This window comes from Dendropsophus ebraccatus, chromosome 5, assembly GCF_027789765.1.
Source record: "Dendropsophus ebraccatus isolate aDenEbr1 chromosome 5, aDenEbr1.pat, whole genome shotgun sequence".
NCBI lineage: Eukaryota > Metazoa > Chordata > Amphibia > Anura > Hylidae > Dendropsophus > Dendropsophus ebraccatus.
Window position 1 is genome coordinate 138099076 of NC_091458.1, and position 15706 is coordinate 138114781.

General features: G+C 41.8%; 1 protein-coding gene across 2 annotated transcripts in view; it reads right to left on the reverse strand.

Annotated features, from left to right (window-relative positions):
* Positions 1 to 4784: 4784 nt before the first annotated feature.
* LOC138793112 (mitogen-activated protein kinase 14) overlaps positions 4785 to 15706 on the reverse strand; it is a 55958-nt gene continuing 45036 nt past the window's right edge. For both annotated transcript variants that reach the window (XM_069971434.1, XM_069971433.1), the window contains exons 10-12: positions 12985 to 13063; positions 12517 to 12690; positions 4785 to 9185 (exon numbers count right to left, since the gene is read on the reverse strand). In XM_069971434.1, coding sequence (XP_069827535.1) covers positions 9118 to 9185; positions 12517 to 12690; positions 12985 to 13063 — 321 coding nt within the window. In that variant the 3' untranslated portion in view covers positions 4785 to 9117. The remainder of the gene's footprint in view (positions 9186 to 12516; positions 12691 to 12984; positions 13064 to 15706) is intronic.

The following is a 15706-nucleotide window of genomic DNA, read 5'->3' on the forward strand; positions in this document are numbered from 1 at the left end:
CTTCTGAATAGCCGGTCAGCTGACGGAGCGCCCAGCCAATCACAGGCCGGGACCGCCGCGGCCTGTGATTGGCTGAGTGTGGCCTGTCAGCTGACCGGCCATTCATTAGATAGAGCGCGGGGGACCCGGGAAGTAGACGGAGCGGAGGACAAGCCCTGCAGCCAGGTAATGTATTGCTGCAAGGGCTGCAAGGACATCGGTAAACGATCAACGGGCCGTGGAATAGGCCCAGTAAACGAGCGGCCATCTAGCAGATCGCATCTCGTTTACATCGTTGAGCGGGCCCTCCTTGGCCCGTGAAATAGGACCCTAAGGTTGGATGCATGAGCTATTGCTTTTGCTGACAGTGTTAACCAGTGTATATTGCTCACTCAGTTCAGTGGGCCCCCAGCTTGTGTAGTCCCTGGAGTGGCCGTCCTCCTTGCACCCCCCTCCCCCAGCTTTGCTACTATAAATTAAAGGGGTATTCCAGGATATTTTGACATTTACTCTACAGATTAGTCTTGTAATAAAATTAATTTGTCTCATTAGTTTCTATTACGAATTTTGTCTCTTTCTCGCAATTTTTACATGAGTCACGTGGTCCTGTGACGTCACCGAACCGGAAGAGTGCTGACTTGCCGACTCAGCCGGCCTCTAGTTAGTTATTCACTTAGCAGGCTTCAGAGCCTTACAAACGGCTCTCCCTGAGCACGGGACGTCACATGACGCCCTGTTCCAGAGCTGGCCTGTCAGTGTAATCACCTCAATCCTCCCGGCCCCCCTCCCTGTGTAATGATTGCGGACCCCTCAGCCCCGGCCCCCCTCTCTCTGTAAATCATTGCGGACCCCTCAGCCCCCCCCCCCCTCTGTAATGATTGCGGACCCCTCAGCCCCGGCCCCCCTTTCTCTGTAAATCATTGCGGACCCCTCAGCCCCCCCCCCCCTCTGTAATGATTGCGGACCCCTCGGCCCCGGCCCCCCTTTCTCTGTAAATCATTGCGGACCCCCCGGCCGCGTCCCCCCTCCCTGTGTAATGATTGCGGACCCCTCCCGGCCGCGTCCCCCATCCCTGTGTAATGATTGCGCCCCCCCCTCTCTGTAATGATTGCGGACCCCTCCCGGCCGCGTCTCCCATCCCTGTGTAAACATTACGATATACAGATCACTCACCCCCTGGTGTAAGCCTGTTGCATCGCTGGACCCGATTTCGGCGCCTTTTTCAAGCAGCTATCCTCAGCTGACAGGCGCTCTGTGTGAGGCAGGAGAGATTCCTTTCCTGCTTCGTACAGAGCGCCTATAGATCGCCCGATACAACTCAGCTGACAGGCGCTCTGTACGAAGCAGGAAAGGAATCTCTCCTGCCTCACACAGAGCGCCTGTCAGCTGAGGATAGCTGCTTGAAAAAGGCACCGAAATCGGGTCCAGCGATGCAACAGGCTTACACCAGGGGGTGAGTGATCTGTATATCGTAATGTTTACACAGGGTCGGGGGACGCGGCCGGGAGGGGTCTGCAATCATTACAGAGAGGGGGGTGGGCACGGCCGGGGGGTCCGCAATGATTTACAGAGAGAGGGGGGCCGGGGCTGAGGGGTCCGCAATCATTACACAGGGAGGTGGGCCGGGAGGATTGAGGTGATTACACTGACAGGCTTGCTCTGGAACAGGGCGTCATGTGACGTCCCGTGCTCAGGGAGGGCCGTTTGTAAGGCTCTGAAGCCTGCTAAGTGAATATCTAACTAGAGGCCGGCTGAGTCGGCAAGTCAGCACTCTTCTGGTTCGGTGACATCACAGGACCAGGTGACTTATGTAAAAATTGCGAGAAAGAGAGAAAATTCGTAATAGAAACTAATAAGACAAATTGATTATATTACAAGACTAATCTGTAGAGTAAATGTCAAAATATCCTGGAATACCCCTTTAAATATGTTCAAAAGCATTTTCCTAACCTTATTAAATTCACCCATAACTTGTAAATTACAGAAAAGTATACTTAGTATGTTTCCAAATGACTGTATAATCGGCCCAAGAGAAATAGGAATATAGTTATTGAGGTTGGCTTTAGACAAGAACTTGATGTTAAAACTGCTATAAAGTAGTGACCCAAACTGATTTGGCCTCGATGGGGTTTATACACTGTAAATGTCAGCCAAGTAGTTTGACTTCCAGGGTATCCAGATGGACATGTACTTTGTGTTAGTGGTATAAATGATGAATAATTCTGCTATGTATATCTTGTTTATTTGGATAGCTGCATTAAGCATTGGCAGGTGGTGATCTGTCTAGAAGGATAAAGTTGTTGCATGATTAAGTAATAATCAGCAACTCCTGAATGAATGCCTGCTTCTTTCCAAGAGAAACGAGCCAGAGAGATTATCAGCTTCAGATCTCAGAAGTGTAAGTAATCTAAATCAACTGTTAAAACAGAGAAATGTATCATGAGCTTGAATTTCATTTAAGGACCGATTTAACTTTCACAAAAACCTCTTTAGGGTGCCTTTACACGTACCGGATACTGTACCTGGTATAATGACGGCCCATGGGGGTCACATACCCGCAGTGGAATATTCATTCCACTAGATATGCCAACCGACCCCTTTAACCCCCCCGGGAGCCCGCACTCACGGCCCGAAGCATACATTACCTGCTCGACGCCGCGGCTTTGTGAAGCTCCCGGCTCCCCTTGCTCCTTATCAGCCAATCAGTGCTGCCGTGCACTGATTGGCTCATGAGGAGCGAGGGGAGCCAAGAGCTTCACACAGCCGCGGCGCCGAGCAGGTAATGTATGATCCGGGCCGGGAGCAGCCTTGGAGCATATGTCACCTGCTCTAGGCTCCTGCTTGCTTCGGAGCCTTCCGGCATCTCCTGGCGGTCAGCCAATCAGTGCGCTGCGTCAAGGTGTGAAATCCGCTGCGGATCCGGTACGTGTGAAGCTACCCTTAGGGTACAAACACACTGGGCTTATCCAGGAAGTGAAGCCTTGATGCAGTAGTAAGTGCAGGGGAAAAAGCACTTTATATTGTATATTGGTGATTTGTATAACTTTTGAGGGGCAATACAATACTTTAATAAAAATTTTCATCAGACTTCTCCTTTAACTTATATTGGTGCCACCTAAACTAACGGGATACAAAGGGTGCCACAAAAGGGAAGGTGAAAGGGTACTTAAAGGGGGATTGGAACATGTTAAATGGTTAATTGGAAAGCAGCAGCTGTTAAAGAAAACATTACTCTGTAATAGTCCCACTATTGTAGCTACTATAGTTTTGCTGTTTTAATGAGATTCATTTGTGTCTGATTCGCAAATCTGACTCAATATTTGCAAACCTTGTGCTTCGCTGATCTCTAGCTGAGAGTACACAGGGAGCTGCTGTTTGTAAGTGCTGTGAGTACACTTACTAAGGCAATGTTCACACAACGTAAGTTTTTATTAATTTCAAAACTTACGTGCACTGCAGGCTGAGGGAATCCCGACCCGAGTGTATACACTCCTGCCGGGATCCCTAGCAGCCGCATGAAAAACCGTCATGTCAGTTTTGAGTGGCCGCTATTCATTGAATAGCGGCTGCACAAGCCTGACAAGTCATACAGTGGAGCGTGCGTCCGGGCTCACGCTCCATAGTCAGCTATGGTGAATTGGGATGCAGGCGCACACTGATGCAGTACTGCAGTACTGGCCAGGATGATCTTCACAAACACTGGCCGTTCTGTGACCTGGCCAGGTCACAGAATGGCCAGTGTTTTACACCGTGTGAACATAGCCTAATACCGAACACCGAATAATCTCTTAGGGGGAGACTTATGAAAGGGTGTAAATATACATCTGGTGTAAACTACCCACCGCAACCAATCACAGCTCAGCTTTTAGCTCTGGTAGAATAAAAGAGGAGCTGTGATTGGTTGCTGTGGACAGTTTACACCAGTTGTGTATTTACACCTTTACATAAATCTCCCCCTTAGTGTTTCTTCTCCTATTAGGGCAAAGGGCAATCTCTGGCGTGTGTCATGGTGGATATATAAAAACATTTTCAGCATCTGGTTCCAGTTGGGAGGAAGAATCTACACATTCATTTTAAAGTGGCATTCCCAGCTCAACCTGTTATCCCATATTCATACGATAGGCAATAAGATCCTCTAAAAATAGAGCTACAGAACACACACATGCATGTCATCGTTTTATAGCGGATAGTTTTCAGCTATATCTACAGTTCCCATAAAGAATTAGTGGAGTGGTGACGCACATTTGTGTCCCACAGCTCCACATTGATGGGAAATTCTAATCTGGGTTCTCAGGATCAGTTAGGGTCCCAGCGGTCTGACCACCACTGGGCACCTTGTCCCCTATCCAATGAAAAAGGGGATGCCGAGTTGGGAACCCAAAGGACTGTTCACAGAAGCAAAACCGTTTCAGTCAAAAACAGGGTAAAAAAAAAATTGAAAAAGAGCTACACAGAAAGTGAAGTGCTCAATAAAATCAACGGGAGCTTTAAAAACCACATCAAAACCAACACCAATGACCGCAATGGCAGAATCCTTTTTTTTCCCTTTGCTTGTGTGAACATACCTCTAAAGTAATTCTGTTTTTGTATTGCGCATTATGCTATTTATTCTCCATTAATTGATTATATATATAGTTTATTATAAAAGTTACATTTGCAAGTTACAATGATCATCCTTAACAAAAATAATGAAACTGACAGACCATTTTTAAAATTTCCTTTTTTTTTTATTGCTGATTTCTGCTGCACTGCCATACCATTGCACAATCACTGTAGAGTATTTAGCAACAGAGGACACGCTAAAATGCATTTTAAAAATAATATTTATTTGACCAGTGCTTATTTATGGCAAATCCATCACAGAGGAGACCAAGAAAATAGCATAATGTAAGTGAATTTCTGTACATCTCATGTCATTTGTCTTAAGTGCAGCAGTTCTGTTTATTGTAAACATCTCAATCCCAGTTTCGGGCAAGAGGAACATAATATTGGTGGAACCTCAAAAAGGTGAGGACGAAAGCAAAAAGTTTAATAGGAGAAAAAAATGATTAGGTTAAACAGGTAGAAGATCAGTACCAAGATTTAATACTTAAGAAAAATAAACCCAAATTCATAAGGTTCCCATATAAAATATATTTATTGCATATTAAAAGAGGTTATCCCAGAATCTTTTTTTTTTTCTCCAAATGCCCTACACCTTAACATGTAAAAATTCCCATATTTGCCCTAAGACGACTTACTAGCTAAGGGTATGTTCCCAATACGGAACATGCACAGAAATTTCAAGCAGAGACAGCTTGAAGTTCCACCTGTCCCATTGACTCAATGATATTCTCAAGCCGTCCGCCTAAAGATTTGGGGACTCGTGTTTTTCAGTCTCAGTGGAGCATTCTTCTGCACTTGTGACTACCCATCTATTTGGGTACCAAAATATTGGAGAACAGCTCAAGTAGAAGGGGAAAAACATGCTCCGCATGGGATATTGACATTTTTTAGGAGGTCACTGTAGTCAAAAGGGATAGTTTTAAATAAGTAATTTATAATTTTGTGAATTAAAAAAAAAAAAGGGGGGGGGGGGGGCACCTTTTTTCACATTGTTGGCCCCTAAAACTACCACCATGGCGTTACACCCACTATTTCTAAAGATGTTCCTGTCTACACATGTCCCTTGTACCGTAAAGTACAAAACAATACCATAAAGTAGTGAGTGTCAGTTACCGACGAAGTCTTATCTGGGTGGGGTTATGCACTTTAGAAGTCATGCAGTCTGATCTTTTAAGGATGTGTTTACACGTGGCTCCTTTGTTGCGTTTATGCAGCAATTATCTTGTAAATTGCATCATTGCTGTAAAATCAGCCATTTTTGCTGCACTTTGGATAAAATTGCTGCAAAAATTCTGTAATTTTATTGCAATTCCACAATTTGCAACAAAATGGGAAAATCAAGGCAAAAAATTGCATAAAAAAGGCATGAAAAATGCCATGTGTGAACACAATCTAATATGCCACAAGGCACCACCCCCATGACTGATGTCCCACAGGCAGTAAGGGTGCTTATAAGGTGGCCACTGCAAAAATTGTCAGTGCAAGGCAATACAGCAATTGTTCCTGTGGGCAGTTACCTACATCATTGTTGGCAATCGTCTGGCGAACAGATGCCAGTGATGGCTCCTTTTTTAAAGATTGTAATAACTGCCCCAATCAGATGATTATCGCCTCGTCTAAAAGGCCCTTACATATTAGGCCTGTGGGACCTAATTACGACAAACGTAGCCGCATAATGGACCAGACCGGATGACTCTTCAGGATCGATACCCACTCAGATGACCCTCCACCAGTAATTAACATAAAGCACAAAGCCGCAAAGAACAGTGTAAATAGGGGCATCATTAGAAACCTTTACATGATGATGATGATGATAGGGACTTAAGGACTAAAAATATCAACTTACTACAATACTGTTATAATGACTAGAAAAATATTCTCTATAGGCAAAATTGAATTACAGGCAAGAACAATTTAATAAAGGCTATTTCTTCCATATCCCGTGTTTGTTTTTTTTGTCTTTTGTAGCTATTCAGTAGAGCTCAGTGAAAATTCACAACTCCAGCTGTAGTGATGATGATGATGATAATGATTAACGCCAATCTGGGTCCTCTTAGGAGGAAATCACATTAAGTGCAGTCACAACTGGCTTTAATTCACAGGGCTTAAACCAGTTTCAAAGGACTAGAACAGCTGCAACTTTAGCATCTGTATAGGAGGACTATTCCCATTATAGATAATGTCTGTTAGATGTGGCTCCTACCTCCAGGACTCACAGTCATGACAGAAATGTCAATGTGCTGACCACCATTCTGTCCTACGAGATGACCAATGGCCGCTGCATCTAAGCAGAGAACTAATGGACTTGGCCATGCATGTCTCCATTCACTTCTATTTTAGTTATGAAAACAGACAATACCTTGATCCCTGGCGATTCACCAGAACTGATCTTGCATATTAAAAAACCCTAAAAAGATCTATGTTCTGTTTAATACATCACAGTGGGTTTTTGCCTGTTACGTTAACAAAATAATTGCTAAAATGTGGCCGTATTACAGCCATGTGTGAAAGCTTTCCAGCTGGGAATTACCCTAAAAAGCAACGCACCCCTAGGCCCTTAAATGAGGCAGAATCCTTCAATGTGACAATTACTAAAGTTTTGTTAGAAGATGAGATGTTACATAACAACTGTCCCCACGCTAGCAAGACCACTGAGTGTTCAAACAGATTCTTGCAAAAATGGAACTAATCTAGGCAAAACCTTTTGATTTCCCTTAATAAGTAACACTGACAGGTTTTGCCATTTGTCCCACAGAACAAATCTAGCAAATAGCAATATTTCTTGGAGTAAACACAACAGTTTCGGCAAATCACCACATTATATGAACAGTACAAGGAAGTGTATAGAAGTAAACGAACAATTCTAGAGTATTGCAGTCACATGTTATAAAATCATACTTTATACTGGAACAGATTGCATTTTTAGTTTTCCCATGTATGATCGTCAAGTCGTTGATGATTTTACCCTAAACGATGCCAGAGCTCGCTGTACGATAGAGTAATAAATAGGGCACAGGGTTTTAGACTGCGGCAGACTACTGCTGGTAGTTTCTTTAAATGGGTTCTCCAGTTAGGTAAAATACATAAGGAATAATCCCCTTCCTGGAGGCAAACAATTCCTTCCATACTTGTTATCTATTTAGTCTCCTTCCCTCAGTTCTGAGCCTGCTGCCTTCTGCTGAAGACACAGAAAACTGTGTGTCAGCTGTTCACCCCATCTCCCTCTCCTGTTGTAAACAGGATCCCTGGCCAGCTGTATCTGCACTCTGTGAAGCCAGGAGGGATAATCGCAGTGAGGTCCACAAGCAACTCAAATTAATCTTCCCATCATTACAAAGTGCAGAAACAGCTGACCAGTGAAACGGTTTACATGTGCCGTCTCAGAAAAGAGGGGGGGAGAGACAGAGAGAACAGCTCACACACAGTTTTCTGTGTCTTCAGCACAAGTAGCCTCAAAACTGAGGGAAGAAGGCTGATATCTTAATGACAAATATGTAACAAATTGTTAGTCTCCAGGAAGTAGATTATTCACCATGTATTTTACCTAACTGGGTAACTTCTTTAGCATTAAGGCTATGTTCACACATAGTAGAAATACTGCAGATATTCCTTCTGAATTTCCCGACAGAAAATCTGCAGCAATATACAGTAGCAGTCATATAGACACTGAAAAACAAAATATGTATATATATCTCATAGCTTGACATATGGTGCAAATTTTATGCAACATTCTCATCCTGGATTTCACCCTTTGTAATAATAGGGTGCAATCTATGGCAAATCAGCAACAAAATCCACAGGTACAATATGTGGATTTAGCTGGGCATTTACTGCGGAGAGATCCATTGCATGTGGACATCAGGTACACTGTGGACAACTACATTTATCACATGAAAGATAAGCTAGGTCACATATGGATTTGCACAGATAGATGTGAATCAGAACCAAAACTTGAAAACAAGAAGCTAATGTTGTATTAGTTACCATTGCAGGATCCCTTCAGAAACAGTCTTCTAGAAAGAGATTGATTTTGGAGGAGATTAGGGATAAGAATATATAAATGTGTATTTTATATATGTATTTATATTTATATATATATATCATTTCACATAGTAAAATAATTTATTATGTGAGGTGAAAAATATCCACACCACCATTCATTAAATCAGCAATCCTTTACAAACACAAAGACAAGTAATCCCGCATAAGGCTTTTTCTTCCAGCACATAGACCACAAATGATAAGACATAAAGGAAGTTTTAGACCGTTCCTTTCACAACACTGTGGTACGGACCCTTGTGCAGAGGCTGGAGCACAATGCTTGTGTAAGTGAGAGGTATCTGGGGGCACATGCAGCTGTAGTTAAATTCCGTAATAACTAACTCTCCCCAGTTAAAGAAAAATACGAATAGAGATGTATATACGCAAATCACTCAGATCCACAATCTGATAGGCACTTTGTATAATAGATGGGAGCTGAAACAGATGTCCATCATCATCTTCACAGCGGCAAACACCTATGTGGCAGTTCTTTCAAGATTCCATTTCGTCGGAGTCTAGTGGAGGTGGTACGAAGCAAAGGACTTCTTCATAGGTTAAACCTGTGCGTGGAAGCATAAGAGACACACTAGGTAAGAGAGATGCAAATCACTTATTGACCATTATTCAATCGAATGCTTTCTTGGGGGAAAAAAGCTTTTTTTTATTTAGTTATATGAATGTTAATAGTGAAGTTATACAGCATAAAGTGATTTACACCAACTTTTGGAAAAGTGCAAAAATGTACTGATGAACTTAAAGGAGTCGGTCAGATAAAAAGCAAAGTCTGGTAGAAAGCATCTTTATTCTGTGCTGACAGTGTCAAAGGGTGTGATACTGTCAGAGCCCACCTAGCTCTCCAGCCGCTGCTGTATCTTCAGGCAGGCCCCTGCTGTCAATCATTTACGAGAAGGTGGGCAGTGCTCTGCCTTTTTCATGTGGAAAATATACAGCAGATACAGTAGGGGCTTAATGAAAGAAGAAAAAAAAAAAATCTACATATGCTGTAGGAAAAAAAGCAGTCTAAAGTCACCTACAGGGTGTGTACTGGATACCATGCTGTGTTCAATTAAAATTAAAATCCACAAAATTATAAAAAAAACAAAAAAAACAAAACAAAACATAACTGTGGATTTTAAAGTGACTTTGTACCGGCATGGGGGTTGGCCTTTCCTCCCGAAGCCGGTATTTTGAAGAAAAACTTTTATTGCTGTGGTGTGGTGGGTAGTTAATTGGTGTGGACTAGAACACATGTGTCCTAGGCCTGTGGCGCCTCTCTCTCCGCCACCATTGACTTTCAGCATATCCCTGGGCTGGATGGTGGCTGGGAGAGAGACGCAGCAGGCCTAGGACATGGACACACTAGGCCACACTAGACTGACTCCTCGCCCTAGCAATAAAAGTAGTTCTTCAAAATACCGGCACCAGAAGACCCCCGGAACCTGATATGGCATGAAGACCTCTACAACGCTGCAGCACCGGTGGTTTGGAGGTAGCTACATACCTGTAGAGGCAGTGATCCATTTTAATCAATGGGTCCACGCAAACTGCGGTTACAGATTGATATTCACAATTTGTCCGTAAGGGTGGGTTCACATTGAGGAATTCTCGCGGATAAACTCAGTGGAGTTCTGCCGGCTGTACCCGCTCACGGACGCGCGCCTTTCTGCCGGCTCTATAGACACCAATTTATGGGCCGGCTGATTCCGCCAAAAGAACTGACATGTCAATTCTTTCGGCGGGATGCGTAAACAGCCGGCTCATAGAATGGTGTCTATCATGCTGGCGGAAAGGCGCGCGTCCGTGAGCGGGTACAGCCGGCGGAATTCCGCTGGGTTTATCCGCAAGAATTCCTCAATGTGGACCCACCCTAACTGTGCTTCTGCAATTGTGGACAAGGTTACGGATGTGTGAACGGGTCCTAAAGATTTTTACACACATTTTATAGGTTGAACTCTGATAAATGTATGATTCCCCTTATGGCATCTAAGGGCCATAACGGCTAACAAACACATGTAAAGAATTATAGGATTACAGGGATATTGTAATACCAGTTGTTAATGTTAAATCCTACTGCTTATTTACTGTGACTTTTCACCAGTGATGTAAATTTAAAGCCCCTTCAGTTTTACCAAATTTTTTTTGAATAATCGTTCCCTTTATGTGAAAGAGAAGGTAAAGGAAGAATCATACGGTAACATCCAAGATTATGAATATGCATGAAATAAAGTCACATGATTGCAGTAACTCTATAGGTGTGCTCACAAGTAAAAAGTTGTGTATGTTAGAATCATCTAGCTGCCAGGCTGTGCACACGACGTGCCATGTTTTTACAGCTGAATTGCTCTTGTCATTAGTATTTTAGGAACAGTAGCTTGTAACAGGTTTGGGCTAAGAATAAATAAACTATAGTGTCACATCAGACACATGGTATTAGGAAAATAGTGACTGATACACAGTATAGAAAACTATATGCATTTTATCTTATAGGTCCTACTCCTGTCTGTCTACATCTACTTTTTTAAAATGACTCTCTAATGGTGGTCAAAAAGTTTTATAGACTTGTAATTTGCTTCTATTTAAAAATCTGCAGTCTTCCAATACTTACCAGCTGCTGCATGTCCTGAAGGAAGTGGTGTATTCTCTCCAGTCTGACAGTGCTCTCTGCCGCCACCTCTATGTCAGGAACTGTTCAATGCAGGAAAGGTTTTCTATGGGGATTCGTTCCTGCTCTAGACAGTCCCTGAGATGGACAGAGGTGGCAGCAGAGAGCACCGTGTCAGACTGAAAAGAATACACCACTTCCTGCAGAACATACATCAACTGATAAGTACTGGAAGACTGGAGATTTTTTAAATAGAAATTATTTCCAAATCTATATAACTTTCTGAAACCAGTTGATTTGAGAGGAAAAAAAAAATCACTGGAGTTCCTCTTTACGGTGCCTTCACACATACCGTATAGCTGCGTATTTATCGCACAAAACACGCACGAAAGTAGCTGCGCTTTTTGTGGTGTTAAACTCTCCTGTGAAAATCATGTGAAAATCAAAACTCGCATGTAAAAATCGGACCAAACACGCAGCGAGAATACACATACATCGACTTTATAGTAATCAGTATCACTGTGGATTTATGTGCGAGAAACTTGCAGCGATACATAAGCAGCAAGACGGTACATGTGAAGGCACCCTTAAAGTGATAGTTCTGTAAAGGTTGCAAAAATGCAGCAACAGAAACAGCTAATAAAATACTTGTTTCTAGAAACAACATAATGTTTCTATAACAAGAGGACACAGTGAGAGGTTAGTTGGGGGAAAGGTCAGAAGCAACATGAGAAAATATTACTTTACTGAAAGAGTAGTAGATACTTGGAACAAACTTCCAGCAGATGTGGTTGGTAAATCTACAACAACAGAATTTGAACCTGCCTGGGATAAACGCATATCTATCCTAAGATAATAAGAATAGGAATATTAAAAGGGCAGACTAGATGGACCCAGTGGTCTTTTTCTGCCGACAATCTTCTATGTTTCTATTTGGAAATTATATTAAGGCCAAATATAGCAGGAATACAAATAAACATTTTTTTTAAATACTCCGAACAAAAGCAGATAAATAGGATATAAATCAAAAGGATCTAATAGTTTTATCCCTCCAGAGATCTAATAAGACCACGTTCCCACTGCAATACTGATTTCTATGTGCGAAACTGCCATCATGAAAACAGTCTTAAATGTGGTACATGTAAATCCACCCTAACAGAGGAAAAAACATGTATGAAAGTTGTATCAAAATTTACTCTTTTAAAAAATGAAAGTTTAAAAAACACACAAAAAAAAACAAAACAGGACAATAAGGTTCACAACAAAAGACAGCTTTTGCCAGCACTTACTTTTCCATTCTTCAATATCAAGTTCACGGCTCTCAAAGCTTTGGTCATAAGGGTCCGCTACTGGTTCATCATCTGGGTCATGGTACTGAGCAAAGTATGGGTGGGCTAAGGCCTCTGTTGCTGTAATCCTCTTGTCTGTGTCCAGAACGAGCATTTTCTCAAGTAGATCCACAGCTGAGTAGAAAATTTGGAAAGGAAAGGTTTGGTGTTATGTCTTATGGTGCCTTTACACCAAGAGATGTATCCGACAGATCTTTGAAGCCAAAGCCAGGAACAGACTATAAACAGAGAACAGGTCATAAAGGAATGACTGGGATCTATCCTCTTTTCAAATCCATTCCGGGCTTTGGCTTAAAAAAATCTGTCAGATAAATCTCTCTGTGTAAACTCGCTATAAGTGGTAGAGGACAAGACGGATGGTGGAAATAATGCCCCATTAAAAAAGATGGTCTAACATTATGAACACACCTTGAGGATTGGCTCCCAGAAAAACATCTTCAAAATTCATCTTCGGCATGTATGGCAGTGACTGGATATAATTTCGGGCCTGTTACAAACGAGGGGGAAAAAACATGCACTAAGTGCAAAGGCAGAAACGAGTAAATTTCACTATCACTAAAATCAAAACCCTTCCGCACCTTATACAAACTCTTATGTACTACTGAACAATTAAATAGATAAATGGAGTAAAGCCATAGTGCAACACCCAGCAGGGGATGGAATCTATGGAGAAACTTTTTTTTTACCCACCTACTCACTAGACTGTGAAAGCATAGGGTAGGGATACTGTATTGCACTTATTAGGGTCCAATGCCATAGTGTATCCCTCCCCACATACCGTTTATGGCCTAGTACCCATGCTGACTGTATAGGCACTAGGCTCTGAACAGTTTATGGGGTGGGAATACTGTGTTGCCCTGAACGGGGGTTAAGTGGGGAAGTTTGTAACTTTTTTGGGGCCAGATGCTAAGGACCTGGCAGGACTTGGAAGTTTAGCTCCCACCAGCAATTCACAAGTCTATTTGGCTTAGGTTTTTGGGGTTTTTTTTCATCCCTTCTTTTAGTTTTTTTTCAGATACCAGTATCCTGGACAATTTCGATGACTAATGGATATTTTTTTTTTAATAAAATAATCAACAAGGGGTATGGGGGAATTTTTATTGCAATAAAAAAAAAATTGCTCTGATTTATGGTTTTGCTCACTTTACAGTAGTGGAAGCTGTCCTATAGCCAGTATAGCCTATAAAAATGACAGTAATTAGCACAGGGTTATTGGGAAGGCGGCTGCCGGTAGCCCCGGAGAATAAAAATAAAAAAAAAATTACGCTCCTGGTTCGGGGTTGTAGCAGGCTAGTACTATTATGGTGTGGAGAGCTAAAATAAATGGCTCTTCCCACCACAATGTTACAGGGCTACTGTTGTTTGCTTATTGAAAATAAGTGTGACCCTACAAAGGAAAATAACCCCCCCCCCCCATTCCATAACCACCCAATTAAGTATTTTTTAATTGAAAAAAAAAGAGGGAAAAAAAACACACCCATAACCCTATAACTATTTTTTTTTTTAATACAGGGGTCCATGCAGCCCAATAAATGGAATATAGTTATCAGGATGCAATTATCTTTAAAAAAAACAAAAAAATAATAATAATCACAAAATAATATTTAATAGAGCGGCACTCTTCCCTGTTGCGCTTGCGGCTGTGGCCACTGCATGCACTTGAACTGCAGGTGGGACCTGGACTTGCTGCAGCATATTGATTAACCTTGGCGGTTATGTTTCCACATTGCATTTATTTAAAAAAAAATGCAGTATGTAAACACAGCCTAATACTTACCCCTCCCCGTTCCCAGGGGCATCGGCACTCAAACTACCAAGAGCAGAATGAACATAAAATACAGGCCTGAAGAGGATGAAGAACTATATACTATGGCAATACACACTGATATACACGTACATAAAAACACTAAACACACAAATCTATGTAAGAATAACAACAGAGCAACTAATTTACGCTCCACTTATTCATGATTTTTTCCCTTTTAATATAGTCTGGCCTAAAATTCAAAGCTGCACCCCAATTGACTATGGGAAATCAGGTAAATCTGAAACTCAACACTGTGTAAATCTTCCCCCACATACTTGCCTTTGAGATCTCCTGTTACTCCCACTAACAGCTCCCCGATTCCTCTCCTGGTCCTCATTCACTCCACTACAGTGATGAGGTATTTTGCATTTATCTAACATTTGATTTAGCAAGCACACTTTAGGGTACCTAAGATTCTGCTCATGTCAAAACTCAGATACGCAGTCCTCTTCTAAAGTGAATAGTTGACCAAACTGCCTAAAGTTTGTATTGTCTTACACTTACAATGCAGCTACAGAGTCTGCAAAAGCAAGCAGTCGACGGAACTACCATAGACTGCACTGTCACCAAAAATATGTTTACCATAAAAACATTTAAACAATGCTATTTTCTGATAATACATACACATCTTAGTCATTGACAACTGCAGGGCTTGGACCAAATGAAAGAAGTGCAGGTGGGACATTCTTAGTGCATCATAGTGCAGTTAGAAAGTGCTGCCAGCTCGAAAGCTACGCCCCAGGCATAGCAATAATACATGATTATTTCATCCTATAATTTGTATAGGATGTATATGTATTTATCTCACTGTTCTATGCCTGAATTATATTCAGTAATGCATTGCTATAACACTAAATGTATTTACTGAAACTTTACAATTTATGTTAAAATAACACAAATTTTGCCCCAATTTTGCAGAGAGCTGTTATTGTAACACAATTACACACGCCACGGTAATATTCATCCCATTTTTGCTAAGATTTTACCACAAGCTTAGCCACATTGTGCCAAAAATGTAACAACGCTGACAGTTTGAGTAAAAATTTTAAAATAATGATAACGATGCCAAAAAATAGCAAAATTTAAGCAAAAAATGTGTTGTTTTAATGTTAAAAAGAAAGATGATGCATTTTGCAGAGGATTTTCATAAAGGTCGGTAAAAAAGCGCATGAAATTAGACATGACTGATGGAAAGCACTAAAGTCACAATACAAAAACAAAAACATTTCCAGTGGTCTTTGAAAGCTGCTACAAGAAGTCTGCTGCTGGACTCACTGCACTGTGATTGACAGCACAGGAGAGCACAGAGCTCTGAATGTCCCG